A 14,431-nucleotide genomic window follows, 5' to 3' on the forward strand; every position below is an offset into this window, starting at 1 on the left:
ATGGATGAATGAATGAATGAATGAATGAAGGAGAGGGAACAATGAAGGGCAGGAAGAGGAGGGAGAATTTAGGGAAGATAGAGGCACAGCATGAGTGTTGCCATCTTTAGCATCTTGAAGAAGAAAGTTGTTCCTAAGAGATTTTTAAGATATAGGGCATGGACAGAATTTTTAGATCTTTGTTAGAAATTAGCCAATGTCTTTACAATAGGAATATTTGATTTTTGTCTTTCCCTGCAGATTACCTGGTGGCTAATCTATTTTCAGGTGTGTGGTTCCCCTACATGTCACATTTCTCACTGGGTGGGCAGCAATGCTGTTACTGTCCCTCTGCTCTTCACTACTTCACTTTGAAAGACCTTCCTCTCAAGGATGCGGCTCAGGAAGTTAGTTGATACTTGGTGCAGTTACCCTGTCCCCAGGACCCTACCTGATAGGAAATGGAGCTAAATATACAACTGAAGAATTAAGGAATGCAAGGATTTTCCAAATTAAGGTAACTCTATAACTGCAGAAAAAGTATTATCATAAGCATTCACTGAAAACTAAGTATGCCGTTTATTCTGAAAAAAAATTTTTTTTTTCATTTTAGTCAGAAAAATCCCATTCATTCATATTTCCCTTTTCAGGATTTATCATTTTGCAGATGTAGTAGATGCAATTCTAATGAGTAAAATTGACTTCATTTCAGGGTCCACTAAATATTTTATGATGCAATAATGAAAACTAAGTTATTGTGAATTATATTTTTTAACAACTTCAGTTTTGAGTATTTGTCCATGTTTATTTGTCTTTTAATGGCATGTATAAAGCCTGAAACTAAAAACATTCTTTTTTTTTTTTTCTTTTTTAAACAGCTTTAATATTCCCACACCTAGTTTTTGGGCTTTTTTTATTCCTTTAGTTAAATAGTGAGAGCCTGGTTTAATTATGAACTGACACAAACATTAATGAGTTTCTGGAGAGATGTTAATCAATATATGATAAGGCTATAGAAAACCAAATATTCATTTATACTGTGTCCCCTTTAATCTACTACTGAAAACTTCCTGTAATGTTGCCTTTGCTGACAAGATTATAAATGCCTGGATGGTACCTTTGTATGTTCCTAGTGCCTTGCACAGAGTACGTATTCAACAACTATTCTGGTATGCCAATAAGTATTAGATCATTTGACCTCATTAGAAAGGAAAACAAGGAACCTGCACTGGTTTCCTGTTTGGGGCCAATTTGAGGTTTGCCTAAGTAAGGGAAAAGTTGCACTGGCCTTCTTGAAAATCAATCCAAAGGCCTAAGTATGTTTCCTGCTGGGCTTGGGAAACAGAGGGATAGGATTTAAGATTCACAAGACAGATCCCTGAGGGGTATTTGCCAGCACTTACAAAACGAGCTTTCACTCTCTTGGGTAATTCTTCATCTAAAGTATAGATATCCTCTCTCTTCATTGCTATCTGGGATCCATCTTCAAATTCAACCTAGTGGGAAATAAGATATCTTGATATATATGTACACACACACACACACACACACACACACACATTCATACATAAAAGTGTTCACCATTTTTTCCCAAGGTTCCAATTAACTCCATAAAAAAAGGGAAAAAAGGACTCAAGCAGAACAAACAAGAGAACCAGCCAACAGCTAAGGAAGGAATGAAAGCTCTTTGCCTTATCAAACTAAGAACGATATATGTTTTCAAACAGGTCAAAATTCTTGAAAATAAGTGTCTTGGAGTATGTGATATGAAAACTTTATCTTCACCCCAAAGCAAAAACAAAGAAATACATAGCTGCTGCTCAAATGATTTCTCAGAACATGAGATTGTGCCCAATTTAGGATTAAGACTGGCTGGGCCTGTGTGTATGGTTTATTTCTTTAAGAGGCTCTGATACCACATGAGGAAGAAAGGATGATATATTTACTCTTGTGTAATGATCTTCCCAAATAAAGTAATTTCTCAAGTTCTTAGATAACTTTGACTTTCAAAACTCACTTTTGTCAAATTAAACTATTCAGCCAGGAAAATCCCAGGTTCTGAAGCTTATAACATGTAAACCACAGCAATGTGTGAAAACTTTCATCTGAAATGAAAATTCAAACTTTTTCTTCAAGCTAATCAAATGGCAGCAAATAATTTCATAACCATTTTTTTTCAACATTTTAGGAGATTTTGTCAGAAAAAGTAAACAACACTGGCTAACAGAAACCTAGAATATTTGGGGGGAAATTCATCAAATGCCTGATTCAGGTCACTGTTCTTGGTTTAGGTTTAACACATGACCTCTACCAGGAGGAAACAACAAAAGGGATGCAATCAGGGCAGAAAATCTATTATGTTCTAATCCTGAACAATTTATTATATTTTTGAAGTCCCCAAGTTGTCCGTCTGAATTCTTTGCATGTAAGCTATAAAAATGGGCTTGTACTTCTGGTTAAAAGGTAAGTGAAACCATGCAGCTATACTACGTTAATTAAAAAAAAAAAAATCTGCTGGAGTTAAAAAAAAATACAATAAGAATAATATATATAATTAAGTTTCTTATCCATGTACTATTTACATTTGACTAAGCTGAAACAATAGGGTGGAATTAGGTCTCAGTCACAGGAGAGCTCCCTTGTTACCTCCCCAGAAGGCTGAGATGAGGAGGCTTCTCTTCCTGGCCTTGTTCTAGTAGAATGGTTTCTTTAATATTTAATTAGGCCAAGGTGTCATCTCATTTGTACAGTTTGATAGCATAGCTAGAACTACTTGTGCCTAACTTTTTTATGTTTTACATAATTTGAAAATTCTAGAGAGAGAGAAAGGCAATTATAAAACTAAAAAGGAGTATGGTAAGATGACCAATCATTCCAGGACCAACAGGTCTGCTAGGATGCAGGACTTTTAGCACTAAAATCAAAGACTCCCTAGCAAGCTGGGATGGCTGTTCACTCTAGCTGGGGCAGAGCAGAGAGTAAACTCTGGCCCTTCCCTTCACCAGCTGTGTGCTCTTCAACAAATTATTAAATTCATGTAACCTTTTTATCCTCATTTGTAAAATGGAGTCAAAAACATTTATCTTACAGGGCTACTGGGAGGGTCAAAAAAATTCATACACTTAGGATATTTAGCACTGTGTAATAGGAATTTTTTTGGTTACATCTATTTTTATAAACGTCTTTCCTTATTCAATAATGAGATGGAATAATTAGACTCAAAACACAAAATAATCTTAAAAGAGCCCTTGGTTTAATGAGGAACTTTAAACTACTTGCACTTGAGAGACAACTTTAATATTAGCCTTAACTTTTTCATTGAGTCTATAAATATGTTTATAGTTCTATGTTGACAGTCCATCATAAATTCAACTGACAGTAACACACCGATTACTAATTAGCCTGAATTTCAGCATGTCCTCATTATGATACTTTTCATGTAGCTAATAGCTTTGCTACATGTATAAGATGCTTCACTTTTGCATTTACTATTTAATTAAATATAATTATTTCCTTTTGAATGATGTAGTAATGCTTTTTTTCTGGGAGTCTCCAGTATGATCAGTCTGTCTTATGATTTTTGCCTAATTCTGGGCATTCTGACACATAGAAGCTCCAGCAACTTAACATTATGACAAAGGGGAAAATAGCCTTTACACACACATGCACATATGCGTATAAATGTTCTCCCCTCCCTACTCACCTCGGATTTTTCTAGACCTTAAAAATCCAAGTTTCCTAAACCTCTTTGAACCCCTTTAATTACACCATGCTGTAGTTCTTGGTACAATGTCTTATAATGTGCTCTCCCACTAAAGCCCCTGTCCCTTACCAGTCTTTGAACAATTTCCCTGCTGAAACTGGCGGTCTTATTCTCAAGCTGTTTTTAACTTAACAGGCCTGAACCTTCTTAGTTTTTTCTTCTTTTACTTCAATCTTCCTGTTTTTACTCTACTGTTTAGCTTGAGAACAGTGATCTCTGCCATGGTGTTACTGAAGCACTATGATACATGATTCTAATATGATTCTATGATTCTAATAAATGTGTTCCTTTTTAAAGCCTAAAGGAATATAAACGTACATGTGCCATCTGTGTTGTTTTCCTTGTTAGAGTTTAACTCATTTTCATTTCTGATAGGGATAAAATATTTTCATTATTTGATTGTATATATACTCCTTAGTAATATGTAGAGTTCCCTAGTGAAAAAATATCCAACTGATTGCTGGACTTATCATGAACTAATAAGCACTCGTTTAAGCTTAGGTGGCCACAACTGTGTCAATACATAATTGATTTAGGTTTGAGGAGACACCCAATGGGGGTATGTCTTTCAGGCAAAAGCCATCCATTCAGGGGATGCTGGCTGATGAAGAGCCATCATTGTCTTGGCTTACGGTGAGATGAAGCAGCCAATTAGTCTCTCTCTAAATGATGTACACACAAGAAAGCAGCCTACCATCTAGTTGCTTATCTTTGTGGCCTAACTATATTCTTTACAATTAAACCATCCATCAATGCTGTTAGTTTTCCAGTGTTGAACTTGATAATAAAACTCCAGTGTCTGGGTCATTAGACACCAAATCTTTGCCTCCTTTATAAAATAAGAGGTGCTCCAAATTCATGTGGCTTATTGATCAGCAGCACAGTGGATATCCATTTGCCCTCTGGCTTTTCCTATTCATCTCAGCAAACATCTCACATGGGACAGCGCTCACCTGGTACATGTGGGCAACATTTGATCCCAGATATTTTGCCCCATAGAGTTTGCCATCAGGCCACTTGACTTGGACAACTTCTCCCTCAGCAGGAGGACCCAGCTTCACACAGTCTCGGCTCTGTGGAAGAAATAGAGATGGGCTTTTCAAGGCAAGTGTCTAAGTGACTGCATTTAGAACTTAGCAAATGATGAACTCCTGGCAATTAAAAGGAGTTATTGCCTCTGTGTTTTATGGATTATGATCTTGCATGGGTGTTCAGGGGAAGAGATATGAGCCAAAGGAGTACTTAAAGATTTAGCCTACATCATAAAGTTGCAAAGGAGCTACCATAAGCCAAGCAGGAAAAAAACAGCAGCATTTACATTTGCTACTTGACAAAGACTCTTTCAGAAGGTAACTAAAATATGCATGGAAACTCCTTTAGCTAACCAGCTCATGATTTACAACACCTGACATTTATATAGCATTTTGCAGTTAACCGACTGCTTTAACATACAACTCATCTGATCCTGAATAATCACTCCAAGAGGCAGGCAGAGATTATTAATTATCCCCATTTTACTGATAAGGAAACTGAGCCTCCAGGGGGGTTGTCAGCATCTCTGGAGGAGTGAAGCTGAATAGAAGACTAAGAGTTGGGACACACAGGTGGAAATGGGGAAGAACAGAGTGAGGTCTAAGCCAGCAGGCTGTAACAAAACAGCAAAAGAAAAGGAAAGCAAGAAGCACCGGCAACCTGGCAGGCAAGGCTAGTGAAGGAGCAGGAGGCTGGCTGAGGACAAAGCAAAGGCTGGCGCCTTGCACCCCCCCCTTCACCCGCTCCCCTCCATATGTGTAGCATTCCTCAGGCACCCCTGACTGCCATAAAACGATAAATAGTTAACTTGCTGAGATCACAATCCTGCACCGACCCCAGCTCTGGACCTCTCGGTGTTATCGGCAACGACTGGCTTTGACTCACGTCTCTGGTGGTCTTTTAAGGTGGGGGTAATATTCAATTGGCATTTCACTAGGAGGGGTGTGTGCAGTTTGGCAGGCCTCTTTAGAAGATCCCTGCACCTCCCTGGAGGGGCATGCTTCTGCTGGCCGCCCATTAAGTGAGTACCCCTCTTCCTTCCACGGGCATCTATGGGTGGCACCCATAGCCAGTCTTTTCATCTCATGTCTTCTACTAACAGTGTCTCCTCCTAAGAGAGTAGTTTAGACCAAACCCCTGTAGTCCATCCTGAAAGGTGCTTCATTTTTTGGTGGGGCAGGGCAGTAACAGGTCTCATAAAATGTTTTCACAGACACAGTTTGCAAACTCTTAAAATTTGTATGTACTGGGTATGACATAGTAAAATTTTAATACAAATGAATTAAGTTCTTGATCTCTTTGGTAAAATTTTTGCACATTTAGCAATTTGTGTTCTGCTAATACCGGTACTTTACTGATGAGGCCAATCTGACTGATGGAAATGCACACTTGACCAATCAAGCTATCAATGCAGACTGGGAATGGCTCTATGGTTTAAATGCAAGGCACACACAGGAAATATTTAGTTTTTTATGACTAGAAATCCACCATCTATTACTTTTCATTATTATTAGAAATTCTGTATTATAAAGGAGTGGCCATTTTATTGTCGGGTTTGTACTATACATGAGAGGCTCAGCTATTCATTCTGCTCACTGCAGACTCCCTTCCATTTAAAGCTATGGGCAAAGAAAAATTTGCACAGAGGCTCCATAGAATTGACAGTCTGCATCTAATTTAGTTAAATAAAAGTAAGTTTCTCCTTGGCCTTCTGTACTATTTGACCTCTGGACATGCAGAATCGAAAAGGTGGGCTGTAGAAATGTATTCCATATATGCCCCTGGGGTCATCATCTTACTTGGCATTTCCCTTCTGAAGATGTCCCTGGTACTAAGAATGCAGGAGCGTACAGCTTCTCTGTACATACTATCCAGTCTCCTAGGCTGGGAAACTACGTCAGCTCTCGGATAACTAAGCTGAAACCTGGAAACTTTGGGGATAGGAGTAGGGAGCAGGGAGGCAACACAAGAGTGTGTGTCTTCCCTCTTCTAAAGTTTTCTTCCACTTGGAGGAGCTCCTCTGGGGTAATGTTCCTGGCTTCTTTACCACTCATTCATCCACTCCTCCAAGAGAATAAGCAGCGACTGAATTTTGTTACTGAGTTCTGAAGGAGATGGCATTTTCCAAACTATGTACCACAGGGCCCTGGGGCACCTCAGCAAACTTGCAGGGGCTCTGTGGGATATTTTCAGGGGAAACACAATGACACTCTTCAGACACCAAGTTTACCACTCCTACTCTTAACCTGTTTAGACCCAAGTTACTTAATAGATGGAACTGTGTGAAAAAGATGTGCTGAGACACCCAGGGGCTGGGAGCCAGTAAAGTTTGGTAACTGGCTTCACTCCTCATGTTCTCTTTCTCTTTGGAGCCACCCTGTGGACAGAGAACTCAAGTTCTGCTCTGCTCCTTCCCTGGAGAGGAGCTGGTGGTATCCTGTACCCTTGTCACTAGGAAGCCTGTCTAATCCTCAGGTCCAGTATTAGGAATCCTATTTGCCCACAGACATAAACTACACACTACAACATCTGCTTTGTTAGTAATAAAGATATTTTCAATCTCCAAATCCTGACTCCATAGTCTCTCTCTATTGCTTTTCCTTAGGCAAGATAATTCTATTTATTGGGCCCTTCAATTCTAAGAGAGGGAATTCAAGGCCTTGGGGGAACACAGAGGATACACTCCCTAGGAGAATTAGGTCCTTACTTTATTTATTTATTTGTTTATTTATTTATTGACAGAGAGAGATCACAAGCAGGCAGAGAGGCAGGCAGAGAGAAAGGAGGAAGCAAGCTCCCTGCTGAGCAGAGAGCCTGATGTGGGACTCGATCCCAGGGCCCCGAGATCATGACCCGAGCCGAAGGCAGCGGCTCAACCCACTGAGCCACCCAGGCACCCAGGTCCTTAATTTAAGACATCTAACCTTTGACAGAGATTGTCTAACCTTTAAAATAATTCTCTAAAACAAATCCTGGACCTGAAATTTTAAGTACCATATCATCAAAGGTGTGGCAATGGCCTTGGAAATGTAGCCTAAGCAAAGTATGAAGATACTTGAGCAATTTATCATAAAAATATAGCTTTATTAATAAACTAAACACATGCAACTTTACCAAGTGAGAAACAATTCTTTTTTTTTTTCTTAAGGTGTTTGAAAATGAAATGTTTGAGATACAGTTTTATATCTTTCTCACTGTCAATTTACCCTTTACTCATAAGCCTTAATTTGGCATTGACAGTGCCTGACCTCAGAGCAGCTTACAGCTCAGTCTCTACCCAACTTTGCTCTGTATCAGTCACAAAAAAATCACTTCATATTCTTTCATGTCAAAATCTAGGAAGGACACACTTCAGTTTGCTTTCTCAGTCTTACCTTCAGAACTCTTTTTTTCTTTGTTCATAATAAAGAAGAAAAAAGAAAATAACCAACTGCATAACAACACAAAATTGTTCTGTGAATCTCCTTTTCTCATCCTCCATCAGGAGACGTCCCTCTTAGCCTTGAGGGCTACCTTCTCATTCTCTGCCAGGTCACTTAGCTGGAAGTAGTTTTATTCTGATTTGCATAAAACTTCATTTAGTATTATTCACTCTTTATACCCCAGCTACTTTCCAAATGGATTTAAGGTGGCTCATAGTAAAACATAAAAAAATGTATTTCTGTGATATCTAGTTTCCTCCATAGAAAGATGATCAACTCACCAGCTGTCTCAAAATTTTGAGTTTGCCGGAAACTTTCTATGACTACATGGAGTAAAAAGCATTCAAATAGGAATGGAAGTAGAAGCATCTGGGCTGATGAAAAGAAGCTGAAAGGTTTGCTACTGAGGTCTTCCTGGTCCCTCCAAAGCAGGAGTCTCCTAAATTCTCACAATCATTAATCTAGTATATATTTACTGACCATCTATGTGAGACACTGGAGGAGTGAACAATATCTAGCTCCCTAAGTTAGAGACAGAGGGCATCTTGTCCACACCTGGAGGCCTGTCACACTGAACCCCATATCTGTATGGTGTGAGTGCCTCAGGGTCCTTGAAGGTAGATCCATGTGGAGTATGAGCTTTTGTCGCCATGATCACTTCAACCAGAAAGAACTTCTATTTGATTTATGGACTGAATAAGATTTACTGACTGAATAATCTGAGTAAGATTTCATATTTTTTTAAAAAAAGTTTCTCTTAAAAATATAAAGTTTGATAAATAAAATCATGAGGTGATTTAGTTTGTGAAAAGCCCCAGTGAATGGTCTGCCCCCTCTCTTAAAGGCCTTCAGCTGGCTTACATCTCCCTGGCCGGTGCACAAGGAGCATATCTCCTTAAAGTGTGGTCCGAACCACTGAGGCACACATTCAAAAAAAAGATTCCAGCCTCCCTCCCCCCACAGCTCTATGTGACCCATGTGATTTTTTTTTTTAAAGCATTCTGGTATTTGAGGTCTATTAAAGGATGTAAAGGATGTAAAATGCTAAAGAAGTCTTTCCTAATGCAGTTCTTAGTGTGTTGCTGGAGCAAGTAAACACCTTTGCTGGAAAATTATATGCATTAAAACCTTGATTAATGCATTTTTTCCAGTTGCTGTCTAGACCCTCAGAAGCAGTTTGGCTTCACCTGACATAAATAGTTGTTTACTGTTTGCCATACTGCCTCCAGGGATGTATGAACTCCCTTAAAGCCTGCCAGAGCCCTGTCCACAGGGACACTGCTGTCTGGAGCTGCCGCTAATCCTGTAGCTAGAGTCCTAAATAGATGATGTGAAAATTAAAGACAGAAATCATAATCACAGTCAAGGGCAGGCTTCTGGCTATGATTAAAGGGCTCTGATAAAAGGACTGGGATGCGTCATCAACCCAGGCAAGAGCACAGTGTCATATCACACTGCTGCCAAAGTCAGGGCTGACTCCCATGCTTGCTCCACCAACTACAGAGAAAAGCGTGACCACCAGGCTGATTACTGGAATTCTGAAGTCACCACATTCTTGGAACTCTTACTGGGGCCTCTGCAAGGACCTCTACAATTGGCTGTGCTTGAATGCTGCCCGTTTTGCCATGTTCCCCCTGACCGAGTCCCACCTCTACTCCTAACAAGTGTAAACCACAGAGCAGGCAACCCTGTCTGTCAGTCCAGCTGTAGCACAGGAAGATGTGGTACTTGAACTCCCAGTGATTAATGGGCATAGAGTTTGGAACTTCTGACAGTCCCCCTTGGGGAAAGTGCTTAAGTGATGGGGAGCAAACTGATACCAGCAGCTGCTGGCATTTTGAGGGATAATCACCTGCTCATTAATGGACGCTGGCAGGGATTAACAAGACTGACTGATAGCCATGTACTAATTGTACTAGCTATCTATCATTTGTTTGGCTGCCCAGCATCTGAACCCTCATCTCCCCTTCGGATTCTCAGTGGGAGGCAGAACTGGCCGGCCATTATAGACACTGGAAAATGCCAGATACCCTGTTACCCAGCTTCCCTGGCAGCAGACATGCATGGGGCTGGCCAATCGGCTGCACCTGCTCAGAATGTAAACCCTGTGACCAGAGACACAGAGAAGCAGCAGAGAGAAGAACACTCTCAGAGTGCAGCAGTGGCAGCCGTAACAGCAGCACCCATGCACCAAAGGCAGAGCCCAGGGCCCAGGCTGACCACACAAGGGGAAGCAGCTGTGTCCTTCCTGGACTGGGTCTATGGCCTGGTCCTGCCCATGTTCCAACTGAGCAGCCTCCCTTGTTTTCGTCAGTTCTCTGACCTTGATCTTTGGCATACCTGGAGAGTCTGTGGATTTCCTGATAACTTTCCACTAAGTTTCTTTAGTGCTTCAATCAGTTACAGTCACTTTTTTTTTTTTTTTTAAGATTTTATTTATTTATTTGACAGATGGAAATCACAAGTAGGCAGAGAGAGGAGGATGCAGGCTCCCTGCGGAGCAGAGAGCCCAATGTGGGGCTTGATCCCAGGACCCTGGGATCACGACCTGAGCCGAGGGCAGAGGCTTTAACCCACTGAGCCACCCAGGCACCCCAGTTACAGTCACTTTTTGTTGCTTACAACCCTAAATGGTAAGTAACTGCTGTTTATCATGGCAGATCCCTCTCCTTACAAAGCAGAGATTATTACACTTTTCATTTAATGGTGGAATATAAAAGTGGAGGGCTTCCCAGAGCACCCAGTCCTCATTCAAAGTGTTTATGAGGAAAGCCATCTTTCAAAAAGAAAAGAATATGAGGCGCCTGGGTGGCTCAGTGGGTTAAGCCTCTGTCTTCAGCTCAGGTCATGATCTCAGGGTGCTGGGATAGAGCCCCGCATCAGGATCCCTGCTCAGCGGGGAACCTGCTTCCCTTCCTCTCTCTCTCTGCCTGCCTCTCTGACTACTTGTAATCTCTGTCTGTCAAATAAATAAATAAAATCTTAAAAAAAAAGAGAATGAATATATTCGTAGACCAGGTAGTCTACGAATATATTCATTCTCTTTTTTTTTAAGATTTTATTCCTAATCACAAGTCTTGGCTCTAGGTCATTTGTGAGTGTCCCCAAGTTTTCATTAAACACCACAATCTGAAGATGTACTCTCTTTAGGGATATCCACAAGAATACACCCCAAGCCAAAAAGGTGAGTCACCAAGTATCTTAATCAATGGTAGTCTGTCAAGGGGACTCTTTTGAAGGAATGAACCATATTTGGAAGGGTTAAATCCTGGGCTAATTGTTATATAGAAGTCATATTTAATATTACCCTTCATGTGAAGATAACAAAGATAGAAAACATTTTAATATTATTTTTCTTAATAATTCTTTGTTCTGAGCATCTACTATAAATTCAGTAGGGGAAATTACAGAATTTTAAAAGATAGAAAAAAAAAAACCCATATTTTCATCACCTAGAAGTAAATGCTGTTACCACTCTGTCAGAATGGCTAAAATCAAAAACACAAGAAACAACCAGTGTTGGCAAGGATGTAGAGAAAAAAGAACTCTCACATAGTGTTGGTGCAAACTGCTGCAGCCACGGTGGCTTTGGAGATTCCTCCAAGGTTAAAAATAGAACTATTCCCATATGATCTACTAATTCCATTACTGGGGATTTATCCAAAGAATATGTAAACACTAATTCAAAAGGATGTATGTACCCTGATGTTTACAGCACCATTATTTACACTAGCCAAATTATGGAAGCAGCCCAAGTGTCCACTGACTACTGATGAATGGATAAAGAAGTAGAATATACCTATGCTTCTATGTGTTTTTTAAAAAGACCTTCTTATACATGACATAATTTTTTTCACAGCTACAAACTTTATTTTCTTTTACATGGAGCACAACTGAGCTCTCCAGAGAGGCAGACAAGGCTGCCTTTTGTGAAGAGCTCAGTATTACAGCTCATGCCCTGCTCCTTCACTCCTTCCACAGCATTTGGAGGGAAGAGGTCTTCCTTTTTATTGTGGTAAAATAGACATAACATAAATTTTACTATTTTAATCACTGTTAAGTACACATTTTGGTGGCTTTATGTACATTCACAATGTAGTACAACCCATCACACCACCTTCCTCTCCAGAAATGTTTCATCATCCCAAACTAAAACTCTATATCCATTAAACACGAACTCCCCATTTCCCTCTACCCCCAGCCCCCGGCAACTACCACTCTACTTCCTGTCTCTATGAACTTGACTATTTCTAAGTACCTCATTATAAATGAAATCCTATAATATTTGTCCATTCGTGTACATTTATGATTTTGTATTTGCCATTTATTGCCTATAATTACGAGTATTGTCTCAGTTATTAATTATCTTTTTAAAACTCCATTTTACTGCGTGAATACATGCAACATTATGGCTATTTCACAATTAATTAAACCACTCTCCCATTGTAAGATATATAGGTCATTCCAATTTTCTCCTATCATCTATAATGCTATTATATACTTTTCTCCATGAATCTTTGTCCAAATTACTGACTCTATTCCTAGAGTTTTAGAACAGGAATAGGTTGATAAAAAGGTACATAAACTATTTATAAAGTTAATTTCATTAAGTTTTGAAAAATTCAACATCAGACTCATTTCTCTAGTGCAATAAATCCTAACCACCACAGAAAATTCTGATTCAGTCAATCTGAGGTATGGTCCTAGCTAAATGCACTCCTGAACAATATGATGCTTGGCCATGTTGATCATTACTGCTTGAGATTATCTCCAGAATACACTATACCTCTACGTATAAAGAAAAAACTAATTCCAAGCTGCTTCCTTTGCGTGTAGCTTTTCTACAGTGAGAGATATCTAACATACCTGAAAGAAAATCTGAAATATCCCTGAACTGAGGTATCTTATCTGTGCTCTCTCCCAGTTACAAAACACTGTCACTGTAGCCTGGGGGATAATGGGTTCAAGCCAACCTGCCTCCACACTGACACTTCTCATTCTGGGAAAAGTCCAATTCTGATGTCCAGCTTTCCTTTTTAATAGTTTTTTCTTTTGTAAAGGAAGCACAAACACACACTCCTTCTCCACCCCCAAGATGCTCTGGTTGTCTCTGTTCAGCTGGGGCAATGCCTCATTATTCCCTCAAACAGCTAGATTCTTTCCCAGCAGTCACCCTTTGCCAATGCCCTGACACTTAACCACACTTGTCTTCTAAAACATAGTGTCTTCTCCACAGAGAGAGAAAAAAACAACACTGACACACATTTGGTGAATTCCTGAGGGCCAAGTTTAGCACACACTTACCCTTTTGCCAAAAACCAAGAATGGATACCCTGCCCAGTAATACTGAGGTGCCAGATACAGAGGTTGTCTTATGTTTCTAAATGTTACCACAGCATTAAGCCTCAGATAATATATTTCTAAAAGAAGTGACACTATTAGAAATAGATGAGATTCTGGCAAGCAAAGGCTTTAAAAGTCATAGAAAATACCAAGTTAGGCATTTTGTTTTGAAAATTATCTTTCTAGTTCTTTTAAGTGATAGAGCATAAGAAAAGTCATTAACTAGAACCAGAGGTGACAGTGAGGGGCTGACCTAACAGAAATGGCATATGAGAGAGGGACACAGAGGCAGTTAATGGCGGGGCTCTGAAATGCTAACAAGGATTCTTGGTAGTGGAGAGGATTAATGAAATTGAAAGACTCATTCACTTACCAACTACCCACCTTTGAGAGTCCCACCCCCCCTTCCCAGCCTTTTCTCCCTCCCTTTGGCATATATTCTTTACTCTGCCTGGTTCTGAGCGCTACCCTGGGAATACAAAGACAAAAAGAGTCCTTCTGAAGTCTTTTCTCTCAAGGAATTCAAGTCTAGTTGGGCATTCGAATATTCCCATGAATATCTACAATATGAGGTACCGTATATAATAATAGGTAGGTGGCTGGAATGCGGGAACGCTGTCCACGACTCACCCTTCTGTGACATCAAATGTATCAAGGACTTTCCCCTAGTGGTTAACCAAAATTCCCCATGTCTTTCCCTCAAAGTTAAGTCACCCTCCACATATACTCAATTAATCAAAGAGCCCTGATTCAGGACTCTCCTGCACTCACTTGGCTAGGTAAATGTGAACACTTTGTAAGCTGTGGTGAGAGCAGCTATGTAATCCTTAAAGACATGTCAGACAGAGCAGCAAGCTGGTAGCTCCAGCAGCGCTTTTGGGGATCACTGTTG

General features: G+C 40.0%; 1 protein-coding gene across 9 annotated transcripts in view; it reads right to left on the reverse strand.

Annotated features, from left to right (window-relative positions):
• Positions 1 to 14,431, reverse strand: part of KDM4C (lysine demethylase 4C) — a 521,081-nt gene that overhangs the window by 44,240 nt on the left and 462,410 nt on the right. For all 9 annotated transcript variants that reach the window (XM_059142108.1, XM_059142109.1, XM_059142111.1 and 6 more), the window contains 2 exons: positions 4,696 to 4,815; positions 1,383 to 1,475 (listed from right to left, as the gene is read on the reverse strand). In XM_059142108.1, the coding sequence (XP_058998091.1) occupies positions 1,383 to 1,475; positions 4,696 to 4,815 (213 nt within the window). The remainder of the gene's footprint in view (positions 1 to 1,382; positions 1,476 to 4,695; positions 4,816 to 14,431) is intronic.

Source organism: Mustela lutreola, chromosome 12 (assembly GCF_030435805.1).
Source record: "Mustela lutreola isolate mMusLut2 chromosome 12, mMusLut2.pri, whole genome shotgun sequence".
Classification (NCBI taxonomy): Eukaryota; Metazoa; Chordata; class Mammalia; order Carnivora; family Mustelidae; genus Mustela; species Mustela lutreola.